Here is a 17,354-nt window from a genome sequence, read left to right as displayed (position 1 = left end):
GAACTAAATTAGGTGCTTGAACAAGTTTTGAATGAACAGTTATTAATAGCCGGCTGATGCTTAACTCTGAATGTAAAATTCAATGGCAAAGTATAACTCTATTTTTTATGAAATTAAAGAAATTATAAATTGTAAATCATACTGGTCATAAGTAAATCCACATAAATGTTATTAACTTTTATGGCATCAGATAAACGAAAAAATATCGTAACATATTATATCACACAATCATTCTTCATTATAGACTTCCATTATAATAATGTGTTGGTAGAACCCCGTACACAACCAATCTTGCATTCTAAATTTCAATCTTAATAATGATGTTTAACACACATGTATTTCACGGCGTTGGTGCGCAGAATGAAATGCTTACAACAAAAATAGACTAACGCATACAACATTGGCAAAGAAGGGTTTTCAACTTTGCATACAACACACACAAAGAAGGTTGTTAAGAAACGCATACAATGTAGAGTATGAAGAATAATATTGACATTGCATTTTTATTGTTTAAATCAATAAATCATTATGTTTATGATTTAAGTCAAGTGATCATCTGATCTAATATATATAGCCAGGAATTCACATACTGTAAACTGAGTTTTCCTATGCAGGTAAAAATTAAAGGTGAATTTTGAGCTCATATTGAAATTCATATAACAGACAAATGACTCTATTGTTTCCGAAGTAACGTGTGTATATTAAAACGGTATAATTTTGTTTGAATCGGAGGATTAGCTTTGGGAAACAAGAATAGTTACAATTCCATGCTAAAACTATTGATCACTCAGCCCGGTAACAACATAACCGGATACCGGGTTTTAGCACTACCAATGATAGCCTCCCTTATTTCTTATCAAGAAAGTTGCTACTTTCGTTTTCGAAGTCACACAAAATACGTTGACCCTTTCTCTCCAAACAGCGACTATTAAAATCATTGGCGACAACCACATTTAAAGGGAATAAGTTGTGTACTTAAGATATTCGAGTAACTATCGGAACGGACTTGCTTTCAACAGTCAACAAAAGTAAGTTTAAAACAGTATTTTTTCTGAGGGCGGTGCCAGGATTTAAATTTAGTGAGTGCACACTTGGGATAGCAACAATAATTGGCGTTCAGAAAAACGTTTATGTCAGTGGGCATTGTTATGTTTATATGTGGCCATCACAAATATCTTATAAAGACTATTGGCATTTATTTATAAGGACCTGATTTTGGGGTCAAAAATGAGAACGTGCAGCCCGGCTTCATCAGAACGAATCAATAGACTCACAACTATTTTGGGTATTGGACCGTCCTAAAACATTTAGGCCGCCTTCAGTCTGAAATAAAATTATTGTAGTTTGTGTTTTTAAAGCTGTTCGCTTTGATGGTTAAGGTATTTTTTAAACCTCATCTCTACCTCCTTATTTTAACTGTTTTTAAAAAAGTACTGTTTCTTTCACAACTTTTACTGACATTCTTGCAGAGCTCTTAATGTCTAGGTCCCCAGAGTAGGTGTTTGACATTAATGGATGGATTGATGATGGATTGATGGATGAATGGATGGGATGGATGAATAGATGGATGGAGCAACGCCTCAGGAACCGCTAGTGTTTCCAATTTAATAATTATGTTCTACCATTAAATAGAAGTTAGTTTTACTTAAAATAAAGACTATACCTCGTAAAGAACTGGATTAGCCAAGTGTTAATATGACAATGAGAATATGTTTTTTTATATTAAAGACCATTCCTCAATAAGAAATAAATTAGCAAAAAGTATATTTGACAATGAAAATATGTTTTTGAACACAGGATGGATGCAGTTCCAGGGAGAATCGCGCCCGAGGCTACAGGGTCGTCCCATGACCACACTTATTGTCAGCCATGTGCTGAGGATGGGAAGAGAATCCTTCCTGATGCCTTTTGTACCGTTTGCAATGAGTTTTTGTGTCACAGTTGCGCCCGGGTACACAGGAACATGAAGCTGACCAAGAGCCACGTCCTTCAGGACAAGAGCAGTATGCCTTCTTCATTCCATGCTGATAGTGAGGATGATACGTTTACAGAGACATGTCAGTTCCATACTAAAGATTTCATAAAATATTACTGTCCCCATCACGAGGCACTTCTATGTGGAGAATGTCTGGCTGACAAAACCCACCGCTCATGTATTATTGAAAGGATTTCTCAACTTGCTAAACGATACGAGAAGGGTACAGAATACAACAGCCTGAAAACAGGACTTGTCCAGGCGTCCAATGACATTGGCAAACTTTCACACGACGTACAAGCGATCATGAAATCAGTTGAAGAAGAAAGCCTTACCAATATCAATGAGCTTCGCATTTTTAGGAATGAAATTTACCAGTACCTGGATAAAAGGGAAAACGAACTCTTGGCAGAAATTGATGAGAAAAAAAGAACATCCAAGACCTTTTTAAATGAACTGAAATCACAATTCACGAACATGAAATCATCCATTGAGAAACTAAAGTCGGAGCTACAAGCACAGGACGACAACATCACTCGGCTGTTAATAGTAAGAAAGCGAGCTATAAAAGAGCTGGCAGGTCTCCAGGCAGCCATGGAAGAGGTGAGCAGGAGGAGTGAAGTTCCCCGATGCAAGTTTCACAGGGACCCCTCAACTGAGCAGTTAATGGCTTCTGAAAAAACAATAGGACTGTTGGAAGAGGGCGGATCAACGTCGGCGTCAGGGCAACAGCAACGACAACAGCAGACGAAGCAGGAACATCGGCAACATGATACGATGCAACAACACCAGAAACACATGAAAGCCTTATCACAAAAAGGTTTGCGTACAACCACCGACTAATTTTACATTTCCAAAGTAATTCAGTTGATGAGTCTGATTTCAAAAAACCCTGTTGACGTCGCTCAATTTAACTAGGCGCGTTAACGTTAGTTTAAAAACTATGTTGTAAAGTTCACCAAGTGCTTTACAAAGGTGACAAAATGAGATACTTCGACAAATAGTATTTCGCAAATAAAATTGAGATCCAAATACACTTTTTTGAATGATATAAACTTGTGTAGGTATAACAATACGGTATATATATTTTACTTAATTTACAACCATCATATTTCCAGGCGAATCAACTTCGGCGGTAGGGCAGCAAGAACGACAACAACAAAACGAGCAGCAGCCACGGCAACTAGAGACGATGCAGCAACAACAAAAACACATGCAAGGTGTATCACAGAAAGGTTTGTGTACAACCGCAGACAATTTTGACATTTCTTTAAGTATTGAAGTTGTTGAATCTGTTTTCAAAATCGTGTTGACGTCACTCATGCTAACCAGGAACGATGAAAGTACGTTAACAAACTATGTTGTAAAGTATTTAACAAATGTAATGTAAATAAATACTACGACAATCGTATTCCTCAAATAAAATTAAGATCCAAATAAACTAAGGTGGAACGCGACTCTGAGAGAATTTTCGAGTTAGTGCCAGAAAATTGATATACGAATAGAAGAACATATGTCCAGTAAGGGACTGTTTTTACCTTTTCAATATTCGGAACCGGGTGACGTTAATTCTGAGTCATTTTTTAGGCGTTCCAGTTATAATAACCGATATATTCATCAATTGTTCGTTCATCGCTATGAAATTTCCACCTCAAGTACGTCTTGTAAAAACGTTCACGGACATTTTTGTTCTTTCTCTTGTTTTCCGTTTTTAATTTGAAATTCGTATAAAACGTCACTTTTTGCGCGCCTTTCTTAATTTGTGAAGAAAATGTTCGTTTAAGTTTTGATTGTTATAAATGCATGCATTCAATGTTTTATTATAAATCGCTTGATAACGAAAGTGTACCTTACCGACTTCGTTTTTGCGCAATATTAAATAAACTAACGTATTTTTAAACGTATTGTATTGAAACGTTAACCATGACGTTACGAAACACTGTTAATGTAATTTAAGAGTTGAGTTTTGTTTAAAGCTGCACTCTCACAGATTTATCGTTTTTGATTTTATTTTTTTTAACTTGGAAAGAGCAAATATATGCGTAAATACCTGCAAACCAATGGTAAAAGGTTGATGGCAAAAGATCAGATCGCAGATTTTCATTTTTCCTTTCGAAAATTAAGGTTTTATGGCTTAAACCGTTACTCACGGCTTAAGAAAAATGCATAAAACTTTAATTTTTTAAATTTAAAAATATGCCATCTAAGTCAGCAGTCTTATGTAACTGGTTTCCATGCATTTTCGCAAAAAATATGTTGAAATCTGAATAGTAAACATGATCTTATCAGTATAGCACTGATTATAAATGAACACTTTAAATGGTTTCTATAAGCTCATTTTGTTAAGGGTTGTTATAGCTCACTTACAAACATTAAGGCGTATCTTTTTGAATGTTATATACTGTGCTGTGTTGGTATTACAAAACAGTCATAATTCCAGGCGCTACATATCGTAAAATTCGGTTACCCGTATTCAACTTCTGTCAGTACAACACGGCTGTATTCTACTCTGCTGACGTCACATCATAAACAAATGAGACTATGCTGAAATTACGTCATAATACAAAATGTTGCGTAATTAATATTGCATTTATCATAAAAATATGTGTCTTTTAAGTGACTAAGCCAGTAATATATATATATATATATATATATATATATATATATATATATATATATATATATATATATATATATATATATATATATATATATATATACATGATAAGGGTAACTAATATTGCGTTTTGATCCGGAATGTCGTATTCAACTCTCGTGGATTCTTGCAGATATTAATTTCAGTGGTCTTGCGCCTCATGAAATCCAAATATGCAAATATTTGCTCCATTCTAATACAACCTTCCAGACCAAAGCGCATCACTAATAAACCAATTAGTTGTTGATAAATACATTTAGTTTTTATTGCTTAATATTGACCCTAATCAGTTTATACCATCACTGCTACAGCAATGATGATTTATATTTTTTTGTAGAAACCTTTTTTAAAAGTAAAAAACACATAATGAAAGTTCATATGTATAAAAGTTGATTGATTTAAACATGTTTTATTGCCTTTTTTCTTTCAATATGATCGGTATTTACAACAATAATATAGAGCATACAAAAAGCAAATGGGTTGGACACAAGTTCTAACAACATAAGAAACGTCTTCCCCTGTATAAAAGTTAATATTCCACAGAACTCATTCCAAAAACGATTTTACACTGCACAAAGTGAATGTTTATAGACCATTGCGCTATTGTAAGAAGGTTTCGTTGAAATGAATTGTTGAATGAATCGTTAAAAAGAGTGCTAACTATTTCCCAAAATAATGTAATGTTATAGATATTTTTCAGTAAAATGATCAAATAGTTATCTTATATATTATATGTCCTCGACTGACCAGTGTGCTTTAAGATGTTTTTTAATTGCATTGTATTCAATGAAAACTCGTTATGCGAAAATTGACGCATACTTATATTATTATTTTTTAAATAGATAGGCAACTACTTATAATATTTTACGTCATTTTGTATATCATTGCGGTGAAATATATAGACTATCGACAAAAGGATTTACATGTATTATAAAATTTTGAATAAAAATATTTATTATTATTATTCATTTTAAAATGTGATGAAACAAAACATGTTTTTGATTTGTGTTTTTTTATGGTGATGTTTACTTTCAGCCCACTTCAGCAGCAAAGCAGATCTAAGCCAGGCCAAGTTCAGCAGGCAGCCTGACATTTCAGTGAAGACATCAGGTGATGGCAGTGACTGCTGGCTAACCAATGTGACCCTCCTGACCGGGGACAGTCTCATACTGGTAGATCGCAATAATTGCTCATTGAAGCTGGTGGACACCAAGAATAACAAGCTGGTGAAACTGCCATGTGTGCCGTGGGGCCTGTGTCTCCTGCCCGGGAACAGGGCAGCCGTCACTCTGCCTGGTTCGAAGAAGATACAGTTCGTTTCTACGCAGGGAAATGTCACGCTACAGGATGTCGTTAAAGTAGATGGACTATGTTATGGAATTGATTTTTGTGATGACAACTTGATAGTGTCCTTCACCTCCCCAGCTAAGGTTATGTTGATTGACATGAAGGGAAAGGTGAAGAAGAGTGTGGACAAAAACAGCAGTGGAAAACCTTTGTTTCAGCATTCGTTGTATCTGACAGTGACCAGAGAGAGTCCAACTCCGGCCATATATGTATCAGACTCGGGCACCAACACCATAACCAAACTGAGCATCTCACTAGAGGTGCTCCAGTCATACCAAGACCCGATACTGAAATACCCACGTGGTCTGGCAGCCATTGGGGACAACCAGCTGCTCGTGTGTGGGATGGACAGTGAAAACATCCTGTTACTGGACACGCTCAACGGCAAGATAACCCAACTACTGGGGAAGGAAGAGGGGATAGAGTGTCCATACAGTGTGGCTTACTGTCCACAGAGGAAGATGATGTTTGTCACCTGCAGTCCACCAAGTATACCTGAATTGGAGAATTTCGTGAAAGTCTTCAAAGTTGCGTAACAATTGCATTAACTTTAACATAAATTGATATCAGTTTAAAAATATGTTATGTGTCTTTATGAAAAGGCATATGTTTTTTAGTGTTACTAAAAGAGTTAATTCGGCATAAATTGTATTATAATTTAAGGACCTTTCCTTTAATCCTAATCAATGTGGAACAGATAAAATAATTGTAATATGGTTATCTTTGCTATGCAAACAAAACATTTTTGGTTACCTTCTAAAATATTCTTAAATATCAATGCATATATATAGTTATACGAGGGATGATCAATAATTACGTAGACTGGTCCCATAATTTGTTTCATACTAGTTGCAACATATTAAAATTTGTACCATTTGAAAGAGGAAACATTTTTCTATTGACTGCCTTAATTAGAATAGCATGAATAGCCTAGTGCGAAAAAATGATATTATGCAACCATAGAAACGCGCTACCGGCCCAGGTGATGTTTTGTCGTACGTATGCTGAATTAAAAACTAAAAATTTTAATTAAAATCCGCGTTTCTGTTTGACGAGGTTTTCGGGACGTCATCTGAAAATATGACGTCATTCGGCCGGTTCATTTTGAAATAAACAACATCTGCTCTATGACAGTCACGCATGCTATGAGTTTTAATTTGACTTCACAAGAACGTACAAAAGTCAACATTGGTGAAAACTCAAATGATTGAAATGAAAGCCTCTTAAGAAAATACGGTATAAGCTAGTTCATTATTATAGCGGTAGCAGATATATCCATCATTGACAGAACAAAAGAATAAACAACCGCATCAAAAATCACTGTCAAGGATAATATGAATGTAAAAATTACCAACATCTGACGCACATGTTTAAAACGTGCTTCCTGGATCATACATTCTTGCATACCGGACGTGTGTTTCCGGTCATGTGACCAGTGCTGGAAAAACCCATCTTACATACCCCATGTAAGATGAGTCACGCGCAACAACGCGCCACTTCTTATTTCATTTATTGTATGGTTTATGAACAATATTTTATGCCATTTCAATAAAGCGCAATCAAATATATATGTTTGCAAGACTTTTAATTAAAATTGAACATAAATAATCGTTAAAAAACGCTATTTTTAGTTATTCAAAATTACTGCACTCTATGACGTCGGTAAACAACGTCGCACGCGCTTTTTGGTGTAATTGTACAAAAGTTCATTTTCTACGTCAATTTTCCCACAAATTTATTATTTTAGGTATGCAAGAAAAAATATCAATCATGTGTTTCCGGTCCGGATCGAAAAATCCGACCCTCGGGCACGCTGCGTGACGGGTAACTCGGCAAGCCTCGTTATCGGCATACGCGCGTGCCCTCGGGTCGGATTTTTCTATCCGTACCGGAAACACATGATAGATACCTAAAAACCCGGTCAATTCCTAACTTGTCGAAATTTCTTAGGGTAATTCAACCTTCAGTGCTTTATTTCATTAAGCAAAATTTTGCAGTGAAAAGAAAGTAGAAAATGTAGGCAATTGAGCTTTTACGTGGTATTAAATCATACATTGGTAAATAATGATGTTTTCGTCTATTTATGTCCCTTACTATACAATATACATATTATTTATAGCATGCTGTTCTACAAGCTATTTAACGGCACCCTTTGATGTTTTGCATCAATGGTCCACTTGCATTATATTCATCCGTTCTGGCCATGGTTATCGTGCGCAGCTCTTAATCTCAAACATGTTTAGAATAGTAAAATATCATAGGCGGTTCCAACATTTTGCATCAGATTGATCGTAATATTGGGGACCAACGTAGGAAGACCGGTCTCTTCTCAACAGCCGCAAAGTATAAGCTGAGAGGTGGTATTGGGTTTGGAAGACCACCCTCAGGACAATGAGGCTAATATCAATATACAGACGATACTAATGGTGTACAGAAATTGTGTCTGAGCCATTTTCTTGATGAATACTTTAACCATTGTTTGTAAATATTGAACATTTTAAAAGAAAAATGAAATAATAAATGGACCTAAGATACACTTCAAGTCGTGATAAGACACACGGCTGAGTTAAACCATAATATGGATCAATGGAAGTATTGTATTATATAAATCGGTTCTGGCAAATGTAAACTAAAGAAAGTGGATCAAGTAGACCCAGCATGTTCAGCCTGTTTTTGAAATCACAAGCCATTCAGCTTCATTACCCCAAAAGAAGTAGCCAATGGTCTGAAATTGTATAACAATGCTTTGATTATCGTTATGTGTTAAGAAAAAAGGCAACAACGAGTAATCGATTCCGAATTGGTGTTACTTGCACCCAAAAAGCGTTCTCCTCATCAACCGTATAGTACAGACTTGAAGATGGTATGTGGTTCGGATGACCCCCTACAAGACAATGAGGCTAATATCAGTGGAAAGACGATACTAATGCTGTACATGGGTGTGTTTTACCCTTTTCTGTTGTATATTTGGAATCTGTTTTAAGAAATAAAGGCAATAAAATATGTAAGAAGTACTAACCGGTGGATTAAGGTACGTGGAATTTATGCATAAACCTTCCATCAAATTGACATGACGAGTTAACTTGGAAACCGCCTTTCCCCGCCCTAGCACCCAGCCATTCCCTTTAAACCGCCAGTGAATGATGTCCGTATATTTCTAAACATTTAATCGCGGATCTACTTCAATTTTATCTCGTAGTCTTATAGTCGTCTCAAGTGGACTTGTTATTACATTAACTTATAATGCCATTCCCTTTGATGTAACGCTCGTCGGTGTTGGGCCGTAATGTAGCCAACAGTCGTAGGCAGACTGTTATAATGCATCAAATGGTCGCGGATAGACCGTAATAATGCAGCCAAAGGTCGGGGGCAGATCGTTAAAATGTAGTCAATAGTCGCGGGCACGCCGTTATAATGCAGCCAATAGTCACGTGCAGACCGTTATAATGCATTCAATAGTCGCGGGCAGGGCGTCAACATGCAGTCAATAGTCGCGGGCAGGTCGTTATAATGCAGCCATTAGTCGCGGGCAGACCGTTATAATGCAGTCAATAGTCGCGGGCAGACCATTATAATGCAGTCAATAGTCGCGGGCAGACCATTATTATGCAGTCAATAGTCGCGGAAAGACCATTATTATGTAGTCAATAGTCGCGGGCAGACCATTATTATGCAGTCAATAGTCGCGGGTAGACAATTATGATGCAGTCAAAAGTCGCGGGCAGACCATTATTATGCAGTCAATAGTCGCTGACAGAGCGTTTAATGCAGTCAATAGTCGCGGGCAGACCGATGTAATGCAGCCAATGGTCGCGGACAGGCCGTTATAATGCAGCCAATGGTCGCGGACAGATCGTTGTATTGCAGCCAAATTGTGCAGGCAGATCGTTCTAATGCAGCCAATGGTCGCAGGCAGATTGTTACAATGCAGCCAATGGTCGCGGACAGGCCGTTATAATGCAGCCAATAGTCGCAGGCAAGCCATTAAAATGCATCAAATGGTCGCTGACAGACCGTTATAATGCAGCCAATATTTTCAGTCAATCCATTATAATGAAGTCAATTGTCGCGGTCAGGCCGTTATAATGCAGCCAATAATCGCGGGCAGGCCGATATAATGCAGTCAATGGTCGCGGGAAGACCGTAATAAAGAAGTCAATGGCTGCGGGCAGACCGTTGTAATCAAGCCAATGGTCGCGTGCAGGCCGTTATTATGTATCAATTGGTCGCGGAATGACCGTTATAAAGCAGCCAATTATCACGGACAGACTATTATTTTGTAGCCAATGTTCGCAGTCAGTCCGTTATATTGCAGCCAATGGTCGCAGGCAACCCTTTATATTGCAGCCAATGGTCACGGACAACCCATAATGATGCAGCCGATGGGTGCTTGCTGACCGTTTTAATGCAGCCAATAATCGCGGGCAATCCTTTATAAAAGCAGACAACGGTCGCGGGCAGACCGTTGTAAAAGCAGCCAACAGTCGAGGCAGTTCGTTATAAATTTTTAAGTAACAAGCACCGAAACGATGAACACGACTTCTGAAATATAGCTCGAGTTTTGGATTTACGATGAAACGTGGTTATTTACTACAAAGAATTTGTGATTACAATTTACTACAAAGAATTTGTGATTACAATGGAATAATTTATCTTTTTAAATCTTTCAAACATTAGTGGTTCACAAACATTTGAAACATTTACGTGATAGAAAACGATAAAATAGTACTCAAGGGGAAGTGAATCGAGTCAAGCACATTCCTAAGATACACATGTAAGTTCCCTTCAACATAAGCCGGGAGTTATTACTTTCGTTTTTGGACGGTGCCCGCTCAGGGCAGCGTTCATAGTAGGGGCAATCGGCTGAAAAGTTACAAACCGATTTACCGCCTGTCTCGGTCGAAGAAAGAGTGCGTTTTTTCAATGCTTAAAACACCAGTAATATTTAATAGCTTACAAGAACATTAATAATTATGCAATAAACCTATAATTCTAAAGCACAAAGGATATGATTAAAATACATTACTTAAGAATGATGATTTATTTTATCTTGATTTTTTTCCTGCGCGAGCTGACCGTTACATTTAAAGACATTGGACTTTTTCCTTTTTTGGCACCAACCAAATTACTTGCTAGAATAAATCCGGACTCCCAAGCTTTTCTAGAATAAGGGCCAGTTTTATTAAACTTCGTACGAAGTCTGTTTTGCTTACAAACTTTGTACGATGTCGAAGAAACAGGTGCTTGTTCGTACGAAAATTTCTACGAAAGCTCTTAGGGTGGCGTACGAACTTCGTAGACTAAAAAATGGCCGCCACAACAACAGAAATATTCTATATTGGCGATCTTTCATTTATTATGGCGTATTTTAACAAAACCAACTGCCAATTTCAAGACAGAAGACGACTCAGTGGAATCTGCAACCCGGTCAATAAATTAACCGTTTTGACTAAATTTTCAGGGGACGCAACCTCGCGCCAACTCTCAAAATGTTTTGAAAAACAAAATGCTCTTATTTCGATGCATTTTAAGAGTTTTGTTGTGATAAGAACACTGGAATATAGACTGAAATACTATCCAACCATTAGACTCATGGTATTTGAATTTTACGGTGTTTTAAGTAAAACAAACAAGCTAAAAACAGACTGATTTTATGACAGTGTTTACGCTGGGGTACCGTTTACGCTGATCTGTTATTTCATCTGTCAAAGTTTTTATCATTTTTCAATAACTTGCTTTGACTTATATTTACAAGATTATCATGTCTCTAATAGTGTTCAGAAATTCTAAATCAACATTGAAGCTTATAAATTTAAAAGTTGCCTGGGGTGGTGATGCGGGGGGTGGGATGGGTCAAAAAGTATTTTTTTAAAATATCCAGAGCAGCCAGAAGGTAAGCATAAGCTCTATTGGTCACAGTTGGGAGACTTGTTTGTCCCAAACTTCATTTTTTTTCAATTTTCTTGCGGTTCTGAAAACATTGCAGCTAGTAATGGGACTTGGACTGGGGACTTCCTGTTTGCAAGTTTGTGCTCTATCAACTTGGCTCACAGGCCCTTAGAACTTAAAATAACTTGAAGCTTGCAGTTGAATTGTTCAACCAGCTCGACAAACTGTTCCTGATAACTTAATTTGCAAACAATCTGACCTTTGTGGGTTAGTACTAGGACACACTCACGGTATAATATTAGTACGGTACACCTGGGTGCAAAAGTGGGACAGGTTCAGATCTTGAACCCCACGACGGATGACTACTTGAGCTCAAGCAATGGCTTTATTAAAACAGAAACCACCTTGCATTTAAAGAAAAATGTCAACCATATTTTAAGCTTCTGAAAGAAAACAGCCTGTTTATAAATAAATAGATTATTCATGTTGTTTTTTTATTTCAGATCTTGACATGGATCCAAGATGCTAGGCGGGACGGATTGTTACACAGAACTGCAGGTTTCTGGATGGGTATATAAATTTCCATATTTCCGGTTTACGTGTGTTATTTATAAGCAAGATAAGTAAATACACCGCAAGAGCGAATCAAGTGGAAATCGTGCATTACCGGTATGCATTCAGTCAGTTTGTAGCATTTTTTTTTTACCAAATCTCAATTTAATACAAACTTTTAAGCTTATCATGCATATAGTTTGATGCACACTCTATAATTATAATATTAAAGATGTGCAGCATATATATGGAATGATCCACATCACTGGATACTGTATATATGTAACATTGCATGTGAAAATGCATAGCATCAAGTGATATAAGACTGCTGAAAAAATCACATTGCAAGTTTTCATATTTATTTTCAAAAATTGATGTTTTATGCATTTTTCAAAAACATTAATTTGCGACAGAAATATGAAAAACTGCGATGAAATCTTTTGTCAGCATTCTTGTATCGCTGGTTTTCAGATGTTTACACAAAATTTGCTCATTCCTGGACAAAAGATAAAATATTATTAAAACTGTTAATCTGTAAGAGTGCGGCCTTAAAGAAAACAAATGAAATAAAAAGGTTTTTTAATGATGTGATCCCATACCAACATGGAATTCTAGATTAAATATACATTTCAAAAGATCTGCAGCCATTTGTATAAAACTGGCTAATTCTTTGTTTATGATAAAGTAAGCTAAACTTGGCAGAGTATAACCTACGGATAACACTTTAAAGTTTTAAACATTTAAATAACAGACCTATATATTTCAGAAAATGCACAATGTTCACATGTACTTTGACAAAAATACGGGATCGTGGGTGCGTATGCCGATTTCTTGGGAGTTACACCATAGCATGGTCAAGAGCCTCGTGGATCAAGTGAATGTATGGTTTAATTGTATAACCTTGTCTACGACTTTGCTTGCATATAAATATACAAAACGATTAAATGTTAGCATGTTCTTTATCTTACATTTAATGTATAAAAGTTGCATAATGTCTAAAGAATATTTTAAATCCCAATTCAAAATTGAACAACCAGTTAATGATGCCGACTTAAATACAGGCTATGTCCTTCCGCTCATGTTCTGCTAGACTTTGGCAACACTTACCATTGTTCGGTACATGTTACTGTAACTATGTATTGGTGTATGCGCATCGGAACCAACAGCCTGATGTGCATTCCCCGGATAACAAATGTGTATATTGTGGATGCTTATAACTGATTTGGTGAATTATATGTATTCCAAGAAATCAGTTCCGACATGGAGCGACCGTCACGACATCCTGTCCCTGCCACGTGCGTGTGGCTACGACCCTGATGAGTGTATATCCATATACCTTAATCTACAAAAGGACCGTGAGTACGCATGGTGGAAACATATGACTTTTACTACTTGCAATAATATCCTCTTAAGTGTATACCCAAATACGGTATCTACCGTAATCGTTTCAAGATATGGAACATAGATCATGCTCATGTCCACCTTTTTTAAGATTCCAGTGCAAAACGTTTTTCCCTCTGTAAATTGATAAAACAACAACTTATATATCAAGTTTGTCCTGAGCTTAAACTTATTTTGCAACTTAAACGTATAGTATGATTTACACTTGTATGCTTTATTCGTTTTATTAGCGTATTTTTCTCATATAATGTCTTGATCAACATTCTAAAAAACAACAACAACATCTAGACCAATCATTTACTCGAATCAACATATTCTAGGCAAGAATGCGCTTTTAAAAAGAGTAATACAAGATAAGATTTTAATGATTTAATGCTCTCATAAGGCAGTTGAGATTGAAAAATGACTTGAGTATTGTCGTGATATTGGGAATAGTTCTTTCTGCACCAAAAGGGTACACGTTTTGTGTAATATATGTTGAGTAACGTATTTTAGTTTGGTTATCTGCGGTAAGCAAATACAATAGTGTTTAATGTAGCGTGGACCTTAAAATCACATTCCACCACTACGCCGCCATTCTATTTTTGTAGAAACTATGGACACTTTGATGTCATATTTCCCATTCTAGTTTAAGTAACGTTAACTGTCCTTTAAGACCGGAGAATTTCTCGTTTTGCGGTTCTAATCACCTGGAGTCGTGAGTTTCATATGAAAACACCAGTACCGTTGTTCAATTTGAGAGTCCAAGAACTGACGCTCCTGTCGATTCTTGAACCCTCAATCTGTAAGGTTAGAGATAAACTGATGCAACAGCCTTTTTTTCAGAGTGGATGAACGGCCAAAATACGTCGGAGTAAGAGACGGCGATAGAGGACATGGAACACGGATGATTTGGTTGGAAGAGAAAGTAAGAAGAATGGTACAACCTTGAAGTTATAAAATGACGGTTTTTTTTCAACCGATGTGTATTTTAAATAAAAAAAAATGTCATTATAATTATTATTATTATTGTTATGATAAGTTTTACTTTCAGCCCTCCCACAGCAGTGCAAACCTGTGCTTGTTAAGCCGTCTTTAAAGTTACATAAAAGTAACTAGTACTTTATTATATAAAGTTGCTGATATTTAATGAAGCATTTGCCTTTATAAGTGAGCATGCATATGCTTATATTTGTTTCTTAAAATGTTTCTCACTGAACGCTTTATCTTCAGCACAATTAAATAATTTGCCGCAAACTTTTATTTGCTATGTGAGCAAAAAATGTCAGATATCGCAGTCATTTGATAACCTTCTTAATAAACTATTTTTAAAATGAAACACAAAATGTAATCACATTTCCTGCTAGTTTCAAACACGGCATCGCTTATCTTTTAAAACAAAAGATTTAACATGGAGGCACTCGTGCATGAATGAATGTAACTAACATAAGGACTTTTGAATGACATAATTCGCATGTTTAGTGTAAGATGGACGTACCTCACTATAGGAATATAAGCCGTTACAACAGTCTTGTGCTTAGCCCTCGATTTATTCTATGACCTGACTCGTATATTGAATCATGTACACTGATCGAACACTTATGAAAATAACTTTTATTATATATCCATCATAAATCCACACGCAATACATATCGCAAAATACGGTAGTCCGTATACCACTACAGTGCAATACGGCCGACGCATTCAATTCTTGTGATGTCACGTCAGAACAAATATCGTTGCGCGATGTTAAAATGACGTTCATGTAAGAAAGTTACTAATCCAAGCATATTTGAACTACATAATTGCGTTTTTAGTTTTCTATATTCTAATATGTTCATGTATGAAAGTTTCTAATACAAACATATTTAAAACATATAATTGCGTTTTTAATTTTCTATATTCTATTATGTTCATGTATGGAAGTTTCTAATATAAGCACATCTGAAACATATATTTGCGTTTTTAGTTTTCTATATTATATAATGTACAAGTATGGAAGTTTCATATACAACCATATTTGAACTAAATAATTGTGTTGTCAGTTTACTGATATTTTATATTCAGCGATAGTACACATATGAAGTTGAAACCAATTTCAGAACATTTGAAATACATATGGATTGTAAGTGTTCTATAGTTTATTATATACAGTTGCTTATCCAGATATGAACAATACATGCTTGTGCAACTATTGGGACATTTGAAATACATATGGATTATAAGTGATCTATAGTTTATTATGTACATTTTCTGTCCAGGTATGAACAATTCATGCTTGTTCCATTATTGGGACATTTGAAATACATATGGATTATAAGTGATCTATAGTTTATTATGTACATTTTCTGTCCAGGTATGAACAATTCATGCTTGTTCCATTATTTGAACATTTGAAGTACATATGGATTATAAGTGATCTATAGTTTATTATGTACATTTTCTGTCCAGGTATGAACAATTCATGCTTGTACCATAATTGGAACATTTTGAAAAACAGAATGTAATTATCAGTTAAGAGTTTATTGGCACATTCAAAAGGGTACTCAGGTGATGCTACTTGCCCTGCCTTGTCGTAGTACATACATTTCGTATTCTTAACCGCATTATCTGTTTGTCGTCATAATATATTTGTCATTTGCATTCAAGCTCAGTTTTGTAATGTTATCGTAAAACTTTTGCCTGAAAGGCATGGTTTCAGCAAATACATTGCACTGCATACAGCACGATGTTTATTTGTGAATTGAGGTTTATGGAGTTGAGTTGAGTTGAGTTGGAGTTTGCCAATTATTTAGCAACATTTTGCAAAAATACTGCCAGAATTACTTATTTATTATATTACAGTATAACAAACCTTTAGTATGGAAACATCGTGCTGTGTGCAGTGCAATATATTTGGAAAACATAACAAATCATGGAGTATTTAAAACCAATCATTTGCCTGATCAATTCACATATACATTTTTTTTACAATAGTTATTTTAATGTATGCCATAATTTGAAAGTATAATTTATTTTAAAGTATAGAAACAGCTTATATTGCTGAATATTATGTTAAATATTACAAACAAAATTATAAAAAAGGAAGAAATATATTTTCGAATTACAAGTATTTCCCTATAGATACCTGGATCATAGACTGAACAATTGTTTCACAAAAATGACTATAAACTACAACTGCCATAAGCTTGAGCTTGAGCTGGTGCTGTTTCAATTGTCACTGGATATAGTAGTTTGTTACTCACTACCTCCCAGCCCCATTCTACCGGGTTCAATCAATGCGTCTTTGCCAGTCCTAAACTTACCCTCAAACTGTAAAACATAACACATAGTAACTCATCATCCCTTTTGACCCCAGCATTGTCATTCAGTAGCACAGCGGTGTCTTTCTTTGTTAACGTGAATTCTTTCTAAACGTGAATCTTTTCATAGTTTTGCCAACCACTCTAGCTACCACTTATTCACAGATCTGCTTTGCTTCATTAGCATTACCCTCATATGATGCCGACTATACTCATCGTATCTGCTTTATATTTTCTTTCTTGCAAGTGCAGT

At 35.9% G+C, this 17,354-nt stretch overlaps 1 protein-coding gene across 1 annotated transcript; it reads left to right on the top strand.

Annotated features, from left to right (window-relative positions):
- Window positions 1-881: 881 nt before the first annotated feature.
- LOC128218227 (E3 ubiquitin-protein ligase TRIM33-like) lies at window positions 882-7,709 on the top strand. Its single transcript, XM_052925835.1, has 4 exons — window positions 882-1,028; window positions 1,798-2,795; window positions 3,094-3,210; window positions 5,667-7,709. The coding sequence occupies exons 2-4, from the start codon at window positions 1,799-1,801 to the stop codon at window positions 6,512-6,514; spliced, it is 1,962 nt and encodes a 653-aa protein (XP_052781795.1). The 5' UTR covers window positions 882-1,028; window position 1,798; the 3' UTR covers window positions 6,515-7,709.
- The last annotated feature ends 9,645 nt before the right edge of the window (window positions 7,710-17,354 follow it).

The sequence above is a fragment of the Mya arenaria genome, chromosome 14 (genome assembly GCF_026914265.1).
Source record: "Mya arenaria isolate MELC-2E11 chromosome 14, ASM2691426v1".
NCBI lineage: Eukaryota > Metazoa > Mollusca > Bivalvia > Myida > Myidae > Mya > Mya arenaria.
The sequence above is the reverse complement of the archived record's forward strand: the minus strand, read 5'-3'. Positions and strand labels throughout refer to the sequence as shown.

What these genes read in the sequence shown, in the direction of transcription:
- LOC128218227 (XM_052925835.1), top strand. Translation starts at nt 1,799, where the DNA reads ATGGATGCAGTTCCAGGGAGAATCGCGCCCGAGGCTACAGGGTCGTCC. An exon ending in GAAAGCCTTATCACAAAAAG is followed by an intron (nt 2,796 to 3,093) that starts GTTTGCGTACAA and finishes TCATATTTCCAG; the next exon opens with GCGAATCAACTTCGGCGGTA. An exon ending in GCAAGGTGTATCACAGAAAG is followed by an intron (nt 3,211 to 5,666) that starts GTTTGTGTACAA and finishes GTTTACTTTCAG; the next exon opens with CCCACTTCAGCAGCAAAGCA.